General features: G+C 45.2%; 2 protein-coding genes across 2 annotated transcripts in view; one reads left to right on the forward strand and one right to left on the reverse strand.

The window, feature by feature from the left end:
- LOC140145693 (2-(3-amino-3-carboxypropyl)histidine synthase subunit 2-like) overlaps window positions 1–13,260 on the reverse strand; it is a 29,655-nt gene extending 16,395 nt beyond the window's left edge. Inside the window, exons 1-2 of the mRNA XM_072167382.1 lie at window positions 13,123–13,260; window positions 675–845 (exon numbers count right to left, since the gene is read on the reverse strand). Coding sequence (XP_072023483.1) covers window positions 675–827 — 153 coding nt within the window. The 5' untranslated portion in view covers window positions 828–845; window positions 13,123–13,260. The remainder of the gene's footprint in view (window positions 1–674; window positions 846–13,122) is intronic.
- Window positions 13,261–13,270: 10 nt separating this feature from the next.
- LOC140145672 (structural maintenance of chromosomes protein 2-like) overlaps window positions 13,271–19,342 on the forward strand; it is a 33,157-nt gene continuing 27,085 nt past the window's right edge. Inside the window, 5 exon segments of the mRNA XM_072167362.1 lie at window positions 13,271–13,551; window positions 16,037–16,186; window positions 16,777–16,899; window positions 17,445–17,483; window positions 17,902–18,012. Coding sequence (XP_072023463.1) covers window positions 13,384–13,551; window positions 16,037–16,186; window positions 16,777–16,899; window positions 17,445–17,483; window positions 17,902–18,012 — 591 coding nt within the window. The 5' untranslated portion in view covers window positions 13,271–13,383.

Here is a 19,342-nt window from a genome sequence, read left to right on the forward strand (position 1 = left end):
TACCTAAGATCCCACCCGTTCTGGGCCTACCAGGGTCAAAATAAAAAAAAAGAAGAAGTTACCCACCCTAAATTACTTGTTATTCAAAGCTGGAAACTGGAGAAATACTGCTATTAAACATGTTAAAAAAAGGTTTTTTTTCCAAAGCTGCGATAAAGTTGTATGTTTTAATTACTTTTGCTTCTATTGAACAGCTAGCAATGCATACTAGTTCAATGTGTCCCTGGCTGTTCAATTGAAACAAAAGTAGATAAAAGTAAACATACAACTTTATCCAGCTTTGAAAAAAAAAATTAGCATTTTTTTGTTAGTAGCAGCACTTATCTGGTTTCTAACCTTAAAAAACAATTCTGATCACTTTTTGTGTGTTTTTGGGTACCCGCCCGAAAATCCAATCTGGGAAAGTTTGTTCGGTTTTTATAAGGCGGAAATTATTCCGCTTTTGTTACTACGCGAGTCAATAAGTCCTAACTCGCGTGAATTCACATAAGCGTGCGCCGTGCGGGAGTCAGGCATTACACAACGCACACCTAGCATTCACATTGCGCCCAACAGCGTGCACGCCATTCTATATCAATACACAGTGTTATGAGTCTTATTTTTTCCGCCTTATAAAAGCCGAACAAACTTTACCCGTGTACATAATTACCTGATAGGTGAGAGCCTTAACGTACCTTTTTGAACTCATTGGAATTGATGAACTGTAAACATTGTGATATCTCATAGACAGAGTGCACATTTCCAGCTTTAATTGTGAGAGTATCATCAACAGAAATTGACCTTTGTATGACCTCTGTCCCGCTGTAAAATGCTGTAGCAGATTCCATGTTCCAATTATTTGTTACCTGAAATGGAATTGGAAAGAGTATATAATATTATATATATGAAGTTGTTAATTTGTGTAGCTAAAGGCATACATTCAAGCAATGGGGGCACAAACAGGTTGGGAAATAAGTGGGGCCAGGGGCCATTTAGCCCCTGGTTCATTGAAAATAGCCCCTGGTTCCCTGTAAAACCCCACAAACCAGGGCTATTTTTTATACAAAAGTAGCCCTGGTCTGGCGCTTCTTATTTCCATTATTACGATGGAAATATCGAACACGTACACGATGTGCATAACACAGTACATACATCATAACATGGCGTGCGGGCAGTCGTGACATATCAAAAGAACCGACATGACCCACGTTTGAATGAGTGGCTCTCATTGGCGACATACATGTATATGGGCTGGCATTAAATATCGATTTTCTTTGTATTGCCTCGTCTGTTTGGACCCAAATTAAAAGAGGACATATATCTGACAGTGAAACCTAACATTTTATACCAAAAAAAGGTTATTCCTTCATGTAATTTTACACGAAATTAGGGTTAGGGTTAGAGTTAGGGTTAGTTTAGGGTTAGGATTAGGGTTAGGATTAGGGTTAGGGTTAGGATTAGGGTTATGATTAGGATTAGGCTTAGGGTTAGGGTTAGGATTAGGGTTAGAGTTAGGATTAGATTACACGAAATAATTACATGAAGGACCGACCCAAAAAAACCCAACAATTCTATTTCTTATGGAAATGTTATAATATGGCTTTAAGCTAGACCCTCACCCTGGACTCCCATGCCGTGCAGTGGTGACACAAGGAATTATTTTTTGGGGGGGGGCATTGGAAGGTAAAGTGAATTTCAGTGGGGGGCAAAATCACCAAATTTTGCTCGCAAAAATTGCCGCAAAAACTGGAAATTTTCATACTTTTGGGTTTTTACGGGGGGCATCTGGGGGGAATAGTTCACTGGGATAGTGGGGATTGAGCAATTCTATTTGCTAAAAGTGGAGCTTCAGCTAAGTTACTTGAGAACCCCTGGTATAGAATAAAAGTTCTGTTCATTTTGATCTCAATAAGTATTTTTGATCATTCAGAACAGAGTGCATTGTGGGTAAAAAAAGACGACTGTGATAATGAACTTTGACTGATTGGAAATTCCTGTTATTTTAATTTTCATTTACAACACTGGCACTTGTTCAAATGATCTTTGTTATATAAAAGTTCTGTGGGGACAATCAGACCCAACAGTTCGTAATAATTAGTCCCAAACAAAAATGTTTGGTAGACTCATAACCGGTGCGATCTTACCTTTCCGATGTTGATTAAGATACTTCTTGCATCGATCCCGAGATGCGGAAAAACCAATAGTCATTTTGTCCCACATAAATGAATAAATAACAAAAACCCCCGATCCCCGAGTGGACTCACCCATCCGGTGACGCCACACACGATAATCATCCCTTATCCGACTTGGGCAGCCCCTACCGCCAAACTTGTAGGGGCGGTCGGGTCGAGATAATCAACATCGAAAGGTAAGATCGCGACGGTTATGAGTCTACCAAACATTTTTGTTTGGGACTAGACTCAGTACACCGGTCGATCTTACCGCTTCCGATGTTGATTAAGATACTTCTTGCATCAACATCTGAAAGATCGATCTAGCAAGTAACCGACGGATGGAGGTACAAGATTGGCCAGCATCTGATAAGGATCGGGAGTGGGTAGCATGGTAATCGCGAGGTCAAACTATTTCCCCCCCTCACGGCCGGGAAACAGAAAGACTATGTGAACAGACAAAACCCTGAACTGAAAGTGCAGTGGTTAAGAATAGAAACACTGGTTCTTACCATGTTGGAATTCTGATTGTCCATAAAACACCTGGTACCCAACCACCATGTTATCTCCCAAGAACTGCCCTGGTGAACTTATCGCCTGGTCGTTGGTTTACGTTTTTGTAGTAAACCGTGGAAAAGGACGACGGGTTCTTCCAGGACACAGCCTGACAAATCTCTTCAATGGGGACCCCCTATGGTAGGCCCACGATGATGAGATAGATCTGGTTGAGTGGGCCTTGGGGCGAAGCGTCTTTGTCGCCCCGAGTCCACCAACACCTGGACCAGCCACCGTGCCAGAGTCTGCTTAGCGGCTGGACCGTGCGGTTCAGCGTGGGTGATAAATAAGCGGTCATGAGCCCCTCTTAAGGTTTGTGTTCGGCCAAGGTAGTGCTGTAGCGCCCTCACCGGGCACCACAACCTGTCTTCGGCTATTGACGAACCCTGCCCAATACTGGGTAGGAAGAGGGGCGAGTGTCGGAATGTACTTCGCTCATTTTTTGCAAGGAAATCCGGGCGAAGAAACAGCGTCGCTCCGTTGTTAGTAAATACGGAAGCTGACTTCGAGACTGCGTGCAACTCCGAGCAGCGCCGTCCGAAGCCAACGCCAGAAGAAAGGCCGCTTAAGAGTGACGATTTAAGGGTCGCTTTTGACAGGGGCTCAAAAGGGGACCCTTAATATACTCCAAGACTGTGTTGAGGTCCCATGGAGGGACCACCTTCCTTTCGGCGGGCGCCGTTGAACATACCGTCGAGAAGAAGACTTAGGGACCCATCTGAATTGATAGTCGACCCGTCTTCAAATCCCGATGAATCGAGAGAATGGCTGACTTGTAGTTGGCTATCGCTGCCTGCTGAAGTCCTGACCTGAACTTTTCTGTCAGAAAATCTGCCACTAGAGGCACAGGGGCTCTAGTGGGAGATGTATTTCTCTCATCGCACCATGCGTAGTAGGGAGCCAAACGCTGACTATCGTCACGGAGGGTAGACTCTCGTCTACCCCGGCGATGAGAGAAGCAGCTTCTGATGAAAAGCCTCCCTCCGCCGCACGTTCCTGATAAGGGCCATGCAGCTAACTGCAGGTGCTCTAGTGGTAGACTTGGTACCTCTCCTCCGGGCATCCGGAGTAGATTTGGTAACTCGGAGAGTACTCGCGGCGGTGCCGCTAGTAGATCCACCATCGGTCGAAACCACAGGTGTTTCGGCCAGAACGGTGCTATCAGAATGACGTTGCAATCCTCCCTCCCGATCTTGGTCACTACCCTTGCGAGCAGTGAGATCGGGGAAAGCGTAAGCAGTCATTCCTCCCAGTCTCACGGACAGAGCGCCCACGGCGAATGCCTGTGGGTCTGCGACCCTCGAGCAGTACACCCGCAGCTGATGATTTCGATGAGATGCGAACAAATCTATCGAGGGGTGGTACATCACCGAAGATCGCTCTGGGCGACCTGCGGAGCAAGGGACCATTCTGTAGGTCCCGACACCTTTCCTCGTGACAGATCGTCCGCGAGGATGTTGGTGACTCCCCGCTATGTGCATCGCTCTCAACGTAATCTGCCTGGCCTTGCACCACCCTATCAGGCGTAGTGCGTGCAGGCACAACCGTGGTGACCTGGTGCCCCTTGTCTGTTGAGGTAGGCCACCACGGTTGTGTTGTCTGTTTGGACAACGATATGAGATCTCACGATCACCTTCTCGAAATGCTGGAGAGTTCTCTCCACTGCCCAAAGTTCGAGAAGGTTGATATGGAACTCCGTCTCCGTGGCCGACCATAGGCCCGAGACTGAGTCTCGTGGATGTGGCCCCCCAGCCCAGCTTTTGACGCGTCGGTCGTCGTCACTACGTGGATTTGACCGCTGGTGCAGGAAACCTGACACCTTGAGTCAAATTGGGCTGATGGGTCCACCACCAGAGTTCCTCTCGCGATCTCCGACATCGAACCGCGAGGGATATTGGGTGACGACTGGGCCTGTAAAAGGCTAGAAGGTGTAGTTGTATAGGCCTCATGTGAAAGCGGCAGTACGGCACGAGGTCTACCATACTGGCCATAAGGCCCAAAACCTTCATCCATGCCACAGCGGTGCCCCTCTGACTCGGCCAAGAGTCGGGCACACCTCGCCATGTTCGTCACCCTCTCGGTGAGGGCGCCGCGATCCCTCCTTGAGGTTGATCTGGGCCCCTAAGAATAGTGGTGTTCGCGTCGGGACCAAATTGGATTTCTTGACGTTGATCAGAACTCCCAGGCCCCGCACCGTACGGACTACTAACTCCACGAGACACTGTGTCTCCAGCGGGGTGCGCCCGTAAATGAACCAATCGTCCAGGTAGCAACACATGTTGACTCCCCTGCGCTTCAGGTACGCTGCCACCGCCCTGACCAGGAGTGTAAACACTCTGGGGAGGTGGACAAGCCGAATGGCAGGCATCGAAACTGGTAAGTTTGACCCTGTACCTTGAAGCGTAGAAACCTCTGATCTTGAGGTGCGATCGAACATGCAGATATGCGCCCCGAGAGATCTAGCGATGCCGCCCACATACCCTTGATGGGGCAGGCTAGCACCGAAGCGAGAGTCTCCATTCTGAACCTCTTGGGCCTGATGAACTCGTTCAACGGCTTGAGGTTCAGAATGGGCCTCCAGTCGCCGGTCTTCTTTGGAGCCAGAAAAAAAGTGCTCCAAAACCCCTTGGTGAAAGGGGGTAGACCGGGACAATCGCTTGCTTCGTGAGAAGCTGAGTGACCTCTGACAGTAGTGCCCGACGCTGGGGGCCGTCTGGCGGCACTACCGTGGACCTCTGAATCGTGCAGGCGCACGAGGGGTGGCTGGTAAATTCCAGCCTGTAACCCCCACTGACCACTGACATACCCAGGCGCCGGTGAGATGGCATGCCATCTCTGGGCGTAATGCACAGCTGCCGCCCACAGGGGGAATCCTGTGGAAGTCCAAGGCCTGCCGGCATGGACTGTCGACCGCCGTGCCCTCAGGACCGATCTGGTTTGCCACCCTTAGAAGAACGGCTCTTCTTAGGGGCTTGCCATACGATCCAGCACTACTCTTTGCGCTTCCCAGTTTTTTGGGAGGTGCTGGAGTAGCCTCGGCTCGGGTGTAGTCTGTGGTGCGCGCCCTGCTGAAGCGGAGCTGGCGCTGAAGAACGCTTAGAAGACTTTTTCTTCTTGTGCTTCTTCTTCTTTTACTGCCCTTCCCTTGGTCAGGGCAGCCTCTGACTTCTTCAGAGTGCTCTCATTGGTGGCCTTCTTTGCCCGGTCCTCTACCGTAGCGCAAAAGGCCTGTCCAAAGAGTAGCCCCTGTCCCACCGAGTCTGACTTCTTCATTGCTTCAGCAAAGTCGGAGCCATAAGTTGACTGGAGGGACAGACAGGCATGCTCCCGGCGGCGAGATGACATCCTATGGGCTAGGCCCATAGAACTCTCGTTGAGGTTAGCTGTTAGCACCGCTAACAGATTAACCTCAGGAAGAGTTCCGACGCGTTGCCCGTGGTCGTTCGCTACCTTCCTACCGAGGTGCTCGGCAAGCGTGGTAGCGACGCTTAGAGATTTCTGATAAGCGAGCGAGCTCGCTTATCGATGAGCTTTAGCTCCTCCTCCCACTGGGGAGAACGACCCGGCGCCTTGGCCGCCAGCGGCAGGCGCTGGCAACGTCTGGATCCATGTCAGGGACCCTGAGGTAGGTTTCAGAGTCCTCCTGCGAAAGACGCAGTGGAAGCGTGCAAGCAGCGCGGCGCCGAAGCTCCAGCGAGCCTGACAACCCCTGAAACCTACCCTTGAGGTCCGCGGGGAATGCAAGTGCTTGGGCGACCCTTGTGTGGACGCCGCTAGCTGGGCATCCTACTGAAAAGATGCCCTGGTCCTCCTGAATGGACTCCTCCTGAGAGAAAGCCAGGCCCAAACCTTGGGCCACACGGCTCATCACCTCAGCGGTGTCCGCAGGCAGACCATTGCTAGCGAGTTCCTCACGGGAAGCGGGGAAGGATACCTGAAGCTACCTGCACAGCCTCATCAGACTGTGAGTCGCTACTGGTTTCATCTTCCGACTCCTTTCCCTCGCCTTCAGACTCTGATGAGGAAGAGATCTGACGACGGGCATCTGAAGGTGGACAGGGAGGTGTCGCCACCGTGTGGCTAGCCAACTGAACACCAGCAGAAGAGGGAGTACTCCCGCTAGACCCCGAGACGCTAGCCATACCGCACCCCGTGTGCCGCACGCTCTCGCTCCTGTCGCCCTAGCCATAGCAGCGCGCGGCCTACCCTGAGCTGTATCAGGGTTAGCCACTCGCCGCCCAGCCTGGGTAACAGCTGGTGGTACTGACCGTGGAAGAAACCACCCTGCGGCGGATACCACGGGGCATACCCTGTCGGTAGCTGACCCTGAAAGGATCCGCCACCAGGGAAACCCCATGGAACGGCAGTACCAGCACCGCCTCCCCTCTGTTGCCACAGAGACTGTGGCAACCAGGACGCAGTACTGCGGTACCTGCGTGGTTGTAGCGTAGGTGCCCGGTAGGGCTCCCGCCTGCGTACCACTGTACCCATGCCTCACAGCGTTCCCCGCTAGAGGATCAAGCTGCCGTGTGTATGGGTACCCCGCTATACTGGCTGGCCCTTGGCTAAAAGGGGCTTGCCTAGTATCACGGGTAGCTGAGCGTGTATACCCTCGATCAGTCACCTCGCTACCTGAATAGGCAGTATCAATCAATGGAGCCATGCTCCGCTGAATAGATAGTGATCGATCATAAGAGGGTAATCGACCCATTGACTGTAATGGATCACCCACGCCTGCTGGCTCTCGAGGACATAAGTGGGTTGTTGATCAGCCAGGCTGTTCAAACTACCTACCCTAACCTCTTGAGCCTCGCCCAAGGTCGCTGTGTGTGGCGGACCACTCACGGCAGCTATGGGTGCGTGCATAGTGGCTACCACTGAAGTCAAGCCGTAGCCCGCCTCGGTAGCTGCCACCGCTTGCACTTGGGTCGCTGTCCCGTGAGAGACTGCGAGCCCAACCCGGTATAGCCGCTAGCCAGTCCCGGAGGACAGCCGGCAGCCATTCCAAGGCCCAGGGCATCACTCGGCGGTCCCGCCATGGAACGCTGCTGCGTGTGACAACCCCAGTTGGTTCTGCTAAGACTACACCCGGCGTTAGCCCGGTATCGCTCTCTGCTAAACCCATGCACGTTTTCATTCGACCCTTGCGGGGAACGAAAGGCGTGCTGCGTGCCGTGGATCAACCCAGGCAAGCCGGGGTTCCACTGGCACGCTGCGTGTTACAGACCGCCGAGGCAAGCCCGAGGTCCGTTCGCACGCTGTATGCTAGATTCAACCCAGGCAAGCCCGGGTACCCTTGGCATACTGTCCGTCGCCGCTACTTCGCGGGTGCTAGACCCGCTCGTTCGCCAGCAATAGACGGGTGTCCACCTGCAAGAAACTCGCTAGAGATCTCACTGGTAGACTGGTACTCGCCTGTTAGGGCAAGTACCGCCCTGCTGCCTGCTACTAGCTTAGACGGTATGTCAGTGCTTTCGCTGGCTGCTAGGCCTTCGGGCTCGCTAGCAGTCCCCGGAGGGTCCGCCTGCTTGCCCGGGACCGGAGCCCCAGAGGTTACCTTAGCGTGGCCCTTGCTGGCCGCGCTAGTACCTACCATATCAATCTTACCTGTAGCCTTCTGTTTCTTGGTCTTCGTTTTCTGTCTGTGTCGAAGACCCAAACGAAGCGCTACTTTCTAAATCCTCAAGTGTATGTCCGATAAGCCTATGCAAAAAGAAGCACACTTATTAAATTTAGAGCAATCCCTGTGGGTGTAGCAGAGTGGATGCGGGTCCCACTCTGCCACAAGGGAAGGGCATGATTGACAAGGCCTGGACATTGTAGTAATCGGGGAGCGTATAGCACTACCCCCCCCCGAACACAAGCTCAAGCCCAATAAGCAGACCCACACGCACAGTGGCTGACGCTGACGTAGTGGTATGATATAAAAATATATGTACAAAGGGATGAAAAACTGAAAACCTTTTGCTATAGATTTGTCAGGCTGGTCCTTCGAAACCCACCGAACTCTTAGCAGTAACTCGTCATCAGACGCTGCACTGAAAGATATAACGATAGAGCACACCATAAACATAGCGATAATCACTCACCATACATGTATACACAGTACTGTACAAACATCTATTGTAACTTACTAGTCTGCTATAGTTGTTTTACGTGAGAACAAAAAATAAAATGGCGCCCTAAGGGCGGCCATTTGAAAAACGTGGTGTCCCGTGATACTGAACGGAAACACTCATACAAGCTAAGTTTTTGGATCGTTTTTGTCACTTTTCTAGCGAAAAATGTCGTCAAAACTATCTCCTAGCGTACTATACTGGTTGGTTTTTACCTCAGGTGTAACAAACAAACTGTATATCTCGGCCCTTTGGTTCGTAATGATACTTAGCGTTGGTAAAGAAAAATCCACACGTCTATCTCATCTAGAAACCAAGGAGGATAAGGGATGATTATCGTGTGTGACGTCACCGGATGGGTGAGTCCACTCGGGGGATCGGGGGGTTTTTGTTATTTATTCATTTATGTGGGACAAAATGACTATTGGTTTTTTTCCGCATCTCGGGATCGATGCAAGAAGTATCTTAATCAACATCGGAAACGGTAAGATCGACCGGTGTACTGAGTCTTAACAATTTTTTTTAAAGTGCAAAGTTCGTCGCCATTGTATCGGAATACAGTGTGAGCCCAATTGCGATATCCCCCAAGATTTTTCCCACAATGCACTCTGTTCTGAATTATCGAAAATGCTTAAAGTCAAACAAAGGCCCAAAGTGTAATTTTTTTTCATACCAACTTTAATATTTATTATTATACAAATACAAAAATCTGCCCCGAGGCATAGCCGAGGGGCATAGTCATGGTTTTGAGATCACCCCCCGAATAAAAAGCAGTAAATATTTGTTTTATATACCAAATCTTGTCATCTGTTTGGTGAAAGCATCGATTTTGGGAAGAGAAATTAATAGTTTCAATGCGAACGGCACAGATTACAGTCTGTGATTTCCGCGTAAATTATAGCGCACGAAAACATTAACGAGCGCGTAATACCATTTTACGCTGGGAACAAAGCACACGCAGAACTATGCCCGGGGAATAGTTACTTTTGCGAGCATATGCCCACGCTTTTAACCAATAAGAATACGGGAATCTTTAGATGAGGTATAACATGACATATTCATGACTTCAGCGGTCTGTAAATTTGGTGCAGTTAATGGCGTATACGGAAGTGGGATTCTGATTGGCTACTTGAATCATGTCAGACATCATCGGCACCTCATTCACTGTCAAGCTTAGTAGCAGACAGGGCAGACGGACACCACTGAAGTACATGTATTTTCTCACATTAATGCAGTGTGCATGTTAAAGAATGTCACAGGTAGGCATGTCCACATTGTTTATTATAGAGGGCGAAGTTCAACTCAAAAAGTTGCGACCACAGTAAATGGCTAAATTTGGACACCAGAAACTTGGAGACGTAGTCTAAAAAGTACTGGTACTTTATCCTTGATACGGAAGTCATCTTGCAGTGGTAGTTAAGGCGGTTAATGTTGCTGGACTGTGAATCCAAGGGTCGAGGGTTCGAATCCCAGGTCCGCCTGAGCTCAGCTGGCTCTATGTATCCTTGAGCAAGGCACTTCACTCTACTTGCTTAGTGCTTCGGAGGGCACTTTAAGCTGTCGGTCCTGTGTACATGTATTTCTGACATGAATGCAGTGTGTATACGTTAAAGAACGTCACAGGCTATTTGAAAAGAGCAGGGGATCATCCCGGTACTGTTCACTGTACTTCAAAAATACACTCATCTACTCTAGGTTCCAGAGTAAAAATAAGTACAGCTTGTTTGTATGCAGTGCGATAATACTCATACATATGAGGGAGGCAGTAATAAGGAAGAAGTAGTTAGATTTCATAAAACAAAATCGCCTTTGTGTAAAATGGATCGCTGTGTTGAAAAATGATGCATTACCGGTACTTGGTTTTTTTGTACAGTAAGTCATTGTAAAGCATTGTAAATGATGGCCGCAGAAAAATGCAGACATTTGCCCATAACTTTGATGATTTTTGACCTACAGACATGGTTGACCCCTCATTTTTTAAGTTAAATAATTTCCATGTGAAATATCCTACTTGAAAATTTTGTGATCATGCCTATCACAGGCTATTCAAAAAGGGATTATTGCGGTACTGTACTTCAAAAATACACTCATCTACTCTTGGTTCCAGAGTAAAAATTAAAGACCCATTCAGTGATCCCAGGCTCCCAGCGCAAGTGTAAATAAATTAAAATTGTTTATAAATTGCTTAAGGATAAGTCATTCAAACTTTGATTCAAATTTCAAGATTAACAGAAAAAATGACCTCCGGTGCAAAAAAGTGCACCGCTGTCCGAACGAAAAACGATAGTAAAGTACTCTCTAGCATCAAATGCATAACTATCGTGTGCAAATTCGAAGCTAGAGTTAGCCCTAGAACTCTGGACATAGTATCCGTCAGGGCCAGAGGCACTTTTTATACATTGAAAAATTTGTAGAGCATGCTTGAACAATCCTGAGTACAAAAGTTGAAAGCATTTCAATGCTTGATCGAACCAATACAAATGTGTGTCAGATCGCTAATATACATGACAAAACCCACTTGAGAACACACAAACACAATCGCCGGTCATTTTTAAAGATGCATAAATTTACATGTATACTCAATCGCTTTTGCAGAAAACTGAATCGCACGCATGATCAATGTACTAAATCGCCGTCGTATTTTTATGCTGAGCATGCGCATGATTTGCTGTTTTTCAAAAGCGACATGTAGGCCTATAATATTTGACACCCTCTGTCGATCAGCGTTCACTAAAATTACACACATAACTTGTGCAGTTGTAAATGACAATGATTCAGTCTGATTCATGATGAGTAACCCATGAGTATAAAAACACAGATTTACACAATAACTAATTTACATAGGCACAAAAGGCCGTGTTCATGTACCGTTTATACTCAGCAAAACATGGCAGAGTATGGCCCGGATGTCCTTTCTTCACAACGTTATACACTTTTCAACAAGGAAAGAGATACGAAAAGCGAACGTCTAGCTAGAGTTCTCGAGTAAATTCGAGTAAATTTGCGGAGCCACTAGTGTTTTGTGCAGTGTTCCAGTTTGGAAAAGAAATACTTAATTTTACTGTAGAAGGCTATGCTAGCACATCTACTATGACAATGTCGACAATGACAAAGTCAAGGTACCAAAATCTGAATTTTGATGATTTGAGTCTTCAAGTTCAAGTTCAAGTACAGCTTGCTACGCAGTGCGACAACAATAGTATGTTACTCAAAAAAACATATGAGGGAGGCACTAAAGGAATAAGAAGTAATTTGCTGAAGTGAATGGTCATGATGGTATAGGTTAAAATCACTGTGGGTTTAATCATTCAACATGTTCAATGATCAAAGACAGGTTTTGGTCGCCGTGCATTCTCTAAATTCAGTAAATTTTCATCGTCAACCGTGTAATTGAATGGGATTATTTCGAAATTTTAAAACGCTTTATCACAAACAAATCGGCCTATGGCTATGTTAATAAATAGTATAAATACTATCTAAAACCGTTGGGGTTCGATGATGAACCCCATGAGTATTATAGTTTATACAATTATATACAATTTAGGTATGCTACACTGTAGGTGAATACAAATTTGCCATCAAACTGCATCATTTTACATATCAAATTAAAGCCCTTGAGTAAAGAAAGCCAAAACTGAAAACATTTTTGTCATAGCACTTTCCGTAACAAAGTTACATCTTGTCAAAGATTGACTTTCATCAAAAAGATTCTGCTAGCAAAATTCCCCAAAACGGCATTTAGGGGTGTTTCTAGATCTTAGTCTCATGGCGATAGCAGCTTTTTTAATGGAACTGCTATCAAAATCCTCTAAAATTCCATGTGCGACTGGCTCATCACCATAAAAAATCATATATTTGGGTCAAGTGAAGTATAGAAAACATATTTAAATTTATGTAGGTTTCCTTCACCGACCTGTTCTCGAAAAAAATTCAAATTTCTATGTAAATATGCATTGTGTTTGAGCCCAGGTCTCGGCGAATTTCGCTGACTAGCAAATGTGTTAACTAAGGTTTGCCTGGGCTGGGGCGGGATACTAGATACAATTATACATTGGCACGGCATATAAGACTGGCAAGCGAGTCTACCCAGTATATGGAAAATACCATACGGCCGGGCGGTTTCACGAGTTGCAGGCTCGATCATGCCACTCGCCGCCTGATCAAAGTCAAACAGAAAGTAACACAGAAAGAAATTATTTTAGGCATGTTACAGTTAGGTAAGCTTAAAAAGAAGTCTAAAAATAAAATTTGTGTGGAGTCACTGCACTGAAAGCATACACACACCATAGCCTTCAACTTACTCAGACAAATTTTTCGAGGTTTTTGAACAAAAATATTTCCCGGCGACTTTGTCATGACATTTTATGTTGAGCGATTATTACGAAATCTTCCTTGTGTGTGGGCGCAGACATCTTGGATTTGTTGCATTCTGGGTACAAATGCGCATGCGTATAGACAACCAACCGTCCGAAGTAGCGCCGATTTCGATTTCTGTGCTCTTTGGTTTATGAATTTTAAATTAAGATTTCACCCTTTTTGAATCATTAATTTAAAATATAAAAATGTATATCAAAGAAGTAGTCATAGATGGGTTTAAATCCTATGCTCAGAGAACTGAAGTTAAAGGATTTGATCCCCTTTTCAACGCGATCACTGGCTTGAATGGATCGGGCAAATCCAATATTTTGGATTCCATTTGTTTTCTCCTTGGGATCTCCAACTTGTCACAGGTAAGCTTTAATTAATAATTTAATATATATTATACCAATGTGCCATACATGCATAAAAGAGCTTCAAAATAAGATTAAACATGAAGGAAATGATTAATATATCACGTATAAACAAAATGAAATGAATGAAAACACAATCCGCAGTCGCTTTATCAGGCTGATTACACAATCATGTACATGATGTACGGGTCAGTCCATGTCAAATCAACCAGGGGTCCCCAGGTGACCCTCTCAGATTTTGATGAAATTCCATCAGAATAATCTTTTGTGGCCACAATGAACCCATACAAAAAATTGGCCCCATAGGCCATGTCGTTTTTGAGAAATGGCCCTTTGAAGTTTGGCCCGGACCCCCTTTTTGGCACTCGCGAGTGTCATTGCAGGGGTGGAATTTGGCGAGAGTCCGAGAGTCGACTCTGCAGAGACTCCCGTAAAAGTCCCTATTGCGAGAGTCCATGTGCCGATGTGGACTCCGCTGAAATTATTGGCTCCGCATGAACTTACGCTTTTTTCCATGTTTTACAACAAGAGCAGTTTCGATTTTAATCAATAACTACCAATTAGTCAATAGCTGCAATGACATATATCATGGAAGTGAGAGTATGATGACACATATATATATTAAAAACTTAACTTTGTCAGTTTATTTGTTAGTTTGTTTGTTTGAATGCATTTTATGTAGGCCTACATGTAATACCTTTTGGACTCCCGCAAGATTGTACAACGAGAATCCATTTATGGGAATCCATGGACTCTCGCAAAACTCTCTTGCGAGAATCCACTTGGACTCCTGTGGCACTTAACGAAATTCCACCCCTGTCATTGGTGATTTTTACCAACTTTGGTGGCTCATAACTTCTTGTTCTGAACAGATATAAAGCTGCAATCTTGGATTCTAGCTAACCTTATGTCATATTTTCAGAATCTGGCTCTAAATTTCAGATATCTGCTTTCCGTTTAAAGTTATGAGCACCCAAAGTTGGTCATTTATTCAACCGCAAGTGTGATTTTGTCATTTTGGGGGTCCCCTGGTGCCAAAAATATGTGAGCATATGACTCAAATGTCACATAGATACATTGACTATGGGTACATATCTGAGCCCAAAAGCAAGTTTGAGCAAATCAAACCATTAATAGGGGAATGAGCGGCATCCGAAGCTGGGTTCGGGTGAAAATTTGCCGGAGACCCCCCCTCTTTCTGACCAATGGTTGACCTTGTTGACAGTTGAAACATGAATTGAAATTTACAGCCATGAAACATACTTATGAGACCTACTTAGAAACAAAAATTCAGCTTTGGTACTCAACTCCATCATAGTTTTAGCTGAAGTGGGATTAAGTCTTGCTATTGAAGGATTGTCCAACAATAGTAGGACAAAGTAGGGTACTTTGTCCTTCAATAGTATGAAATCCCACAATAGTATGATGTCTTGCAAAAAACCCATGCACCCTAGACGACGATTCAAAGAAAAAAGAAGAAGAAATATTTTTAAATCGTTGCCGGGGGTGGGAATCGATCTCGGGACCCTCTGCGTGGGAGGCGAGCAAAAAAAAAAAAATATTACCCCTCCAATTTTTTGATATTTTGTAGACAACATATGGGGGTATAATTCCAACATAAATTCGCTTCGCGGTCACGTGGGCAACAAGGTCAAATTCAAGGTCAAAGTACAGAAAAAAAGGTCACAAATTTTCTCTTACTCCTACATACTAAATGATAGCAGATTTGGATTCTTTGAGAGATTAGCTAAATAATGACACCAATTTCAGCTCAGTAGGACATACGGTTACGGAGATATGGTCGCGACAATATTGATATGCGCCATTTTTCGCCAAATCGCAAAAAATGGGTGGGCATAGCGAAAACCAGACGTCCGATTAAGCTAAAATTTGAAATTTGAGCTTTGCCAGCCAAAATCACCCTGTATACCAATTTTGAACAAATTTGAAGGGGGTGAGGTGTTTCCCATTGGGTGAATTGAGAAATAATGACCCACTTCCATAATGCATCTAATGCCAATACCACCTTTTGAGGAGTCCTTTTTAATTATTTTATTTCACATTTGTTGGCCAAAAAACCAAAACCAAACAGAACAAGTCAACAATGTTTGATAACAAGGCTGGACCCTCTAAAAATAATTATGATTAAAAAAGTGGTGGATGCAAAATTTCAGAATTTACGTATGATACCATACCATCTTCACCATGGATGCATTTGGGTAGGTTACAGGGGCAAGGCCCTAATTGAAACTCCATTTCCTGTTTCCTGTCATTTTTTTCCAACTCATAATGAGGCAACTTATTTATTTTTCATTATTTTGGCAATTTCCATTTCTCACAAAATTTAACCTTTTTGGCACCACCCATGTACAATTGTACATGTATGCAAGGGCTTGTACACATACAAGATACGGTACTTGAAACTAGTGAAATGGGATTCACCAAAGACATGTAATTGTGCATAATTTGCTTCAACTCCATGTAGGTACGTGCTGGAAGTCTGCAAGAATTGGTGTACAAGGCTGGACAAGCTGGCGTAACCAAAGCAACAGTAACCATAACATTTGATAACAGAGACAAGAAGCAGAGTCCTGTTGGATATGAAAGCTTTGAGGAAATTACCGTCTCCAGACAGGTAAGCAGAGGATAAGAATTCACAATGAGCATCATCATGCACAGTAGAATACCTAGACTTTAAACTGGAATGCAATTTTATATCAAATATGCGCAAAACCGAAGAGGTACTGTATGGTGCCAAAATGATAAATTGGGCTGAAATGATATATGCATGCCTACAAAAATTGTAATTTTGAAACCTAAATATGTTTTACTGGTCATAATTTGCAAATAAACTTCTGGAAAATATTGGATGAAGTCATAGAAAAAAACTGCTCACAGACTCTGATTGAAATTAATTAAGGAGAGTAATTTATGGCTCACACCTTTCCTTCCACCTAAGTAACCATATTACAGCTATCCTCTAAATAAAAGGACTGCAATTTTATTCTTGGCTTTGAAAAGGTGAAATTTACCACACTCCATAATCACTGGAGGGTTAAACAAGTTTATTTTCTCATAAATCCTTGAAACGTCTTTATATACCCGGTACCAATATCACGCATCAAGCACCACAGGCTGTGCCCAATTTCTAATATTTAGACCATGGGCAGGCAGGGCAGTATAGTCTCTTAGAATTAAAAAAAAATGATTCTTTGTTCTTCACAGGTGGTGGTTGGTGGTCGTAACAAGTACCTCATCAATGGCAGCAATGCCAACAACAGCAGAGTACAGGATTTATTCTGCTCAGTACAGCTCAATGTCAACAACCCACACTTTCTTATCATGCAGGTGAGTGGTCAGCACCAGGCCTCAAAATTCAAATATTTAAGGGTGTTCATTTCAAGGCCATTGAGTAAAAGGCCTATGAAGAATGCTTTGAAATCGAGGGCACCAAGGCCAGGGTTGTAGTTACAATGGGCCGTATGGGCGGTGGTGGGCGGCAGAGCCTACCACTCAGTTTTGGAGCCCATCACTCAGCTGCAATTTTGGCATTGGAGCCCACCACTCACGAGTCTAAAATTGCATGATTTTGTTGAATTAGTCAAGAATTTGATAAGTTTTGACAACAAATGGCTAAATATGCAAGATTTTCATCAAATGCCACCCTGCTCTAAAAATGTCCTAGCTACAACCCTGACCAAGACCAAATCTTAAGGTCGTGGTTGTGGCCCTTGTGATTTTTTTATTTTTCTCCAAATTATTTCCCATTTTTCCACAGAATTTTCTTCTTTTTATCCATTGAAGTGTATTCTCATAGTGCCTGTATGTAGTTTGTAATTTGTTGGTTAACAGGCTTTGCGTGCTTAACAACTTTTTTATGTTTGTTTCTACAGGGTCGCATTACAAAAGTTCTTAACATGAAACCACCTGAGGTAAGATACTTTATGTGAAGCAGGTTAAAATTGAAAGAATGAAAATGTGTATTTGTTTAATAAATTTGTGGTTCTTCTAAAGAACTTCACATATTTGAGAGTTATAGCCAGTCTATATTTATAAAAGAAAAATTTGCCTGTCTTGTTTCCCATGTTGTTACTGTAAATCTTTTGTTGAGTACAGCATCTAGACCTTCTTGTTGACTTTGGTAAGACAATTTTGCTGGCCTGCCAGGTAGCCAATTGGCAGACATGCAGTGATATTGAAACTAGCTTTTGCACCAAGAGCCTGCCTTATTTCGACCATACTGAAAATCACCCGACCACATGTGGTGGTGAGACGTCTGGGTCAGCACCTTGTATCGCAAATAGCCACTAAGAATTACTTTGTTTCTATTATTTCCATTGGTTTCACTAGATTTTATCCATGATAGAAGAAGCTGCCGGAACCAGAATGTATGAAAATAAGAAGGCTACAGCACAGAGGACTATTGAGAAGAAGGATGCAAAACTCAAGGAAATTGAATCGGTAAGTATTGCATTGTCAGAGAACGCAGGAATAACAGGTGTTGTGCAGGTGTACTTCAACGTCTACAAGTTGCAATCTTCAAGATTAAAAGGCCCAAACAGGCTGAAAAAATAAAATGCGTACATTTGGACAACAAAACTCCAGGCAAAAGCCTGAAAATTCTCATGCCTGAAACTACTGCGTACTTACAGACTCAGTACACCGGTCGATCTTACCGTTTCCGATGTTGATTAAGATACTTCTTCTTGCATCGATCCCGAGATGCGGAAAAACCAATAGTCATTTTGTCCCACATAAATGAATAAATAACAAAAAAAACCCGATCCCCCGGTGGACTCACCCATTTGGTGACGTCACACCAGATAATCATCCCTTATCCTCCTTGGTCTCCGACTGACACAGACGTGCCTATCGATTGTTCATAGCACTGTGTATCAATTTCTCGACCAAAAGGCGAGATATACGGTTGTAGTTTCACACCTTAGGTAAAACCAAACCGGTATTGTTCGGCTGAGGATCGCTTTGACGGCATTTTCTGGCTAAAAAGTGACAAAAACGATCCAAAACTTAGCTACATATCGTGCCTCCGCTTGTATACGGGACACACGAGCAATTCAAAATGGCCGCTCGTTGACGCCATTCATTTTGTTTCCCACGTAAAACAACCATTGCAGCCTGTAAGTTACAATAGATGTTTGTACATACACATTGTATTTCATGTACGGTAGGTTATTGTTGCTATGTTAGGGTGATTACTCTATCGTTATGTCTTCATTACCGTCCAATAAAGACGAGTTGATCAGATATTCATACGGTGGGGATTGGTAGGGACCCGTCTGACATTTTAGTAATAAAGTTAGCCAGTCCCTACTTTACCACTAACGTTAGCGACCAGCCTCCGTGCTCAGGTTTGCTTACTGGGCTTGAGTCGCGTGTTGGGGGGTAGTGCCCCCTCCCTTTTCTCCTCGCTCGCCTCGGCCCTGTCGGGCTTGCCCTTCCCTGGTGACGGAGCGGGACCCACACCCGCTCTGTTTCACCCCCAGGGAGTGCCCACGATCTTCTAGATGTCTTTCTTTTGCTTAGGACTCTCCGAGTTCCAGCTTGACGATTGGGATAGGCTCCGCCATCGCCATAAGACGAAGAAGAAATCTACCAAGGGCACTGGTAAGGTCGACACGGTGGATTCTGCTGTGACAGCCCCTATGTGTCATGGCAGGTCTGCTTAAGGGGGCTCCGGTCCCCGGACAAGCAGGCGGTTCCTTCGGGGACTGCTAGCGCGTCCAAAGGCTCAGCAGCCAGCGAAAGCACTGACTATACGTCGGAGCAAAGT

Source organism: Amphiura filiformis, chromosome 2, assembly GCF_039555335.1.
Source record: "Amphiura filiformis chromosome 2, Afil_fr2py, whole genome shotgun sequence".
NCBI lineage: Eukaryota > Metazoa > Echinodermata > Ophiuroidea > Amphilepidida > Amphiuridae > Amphiura > Amphiura filiformis.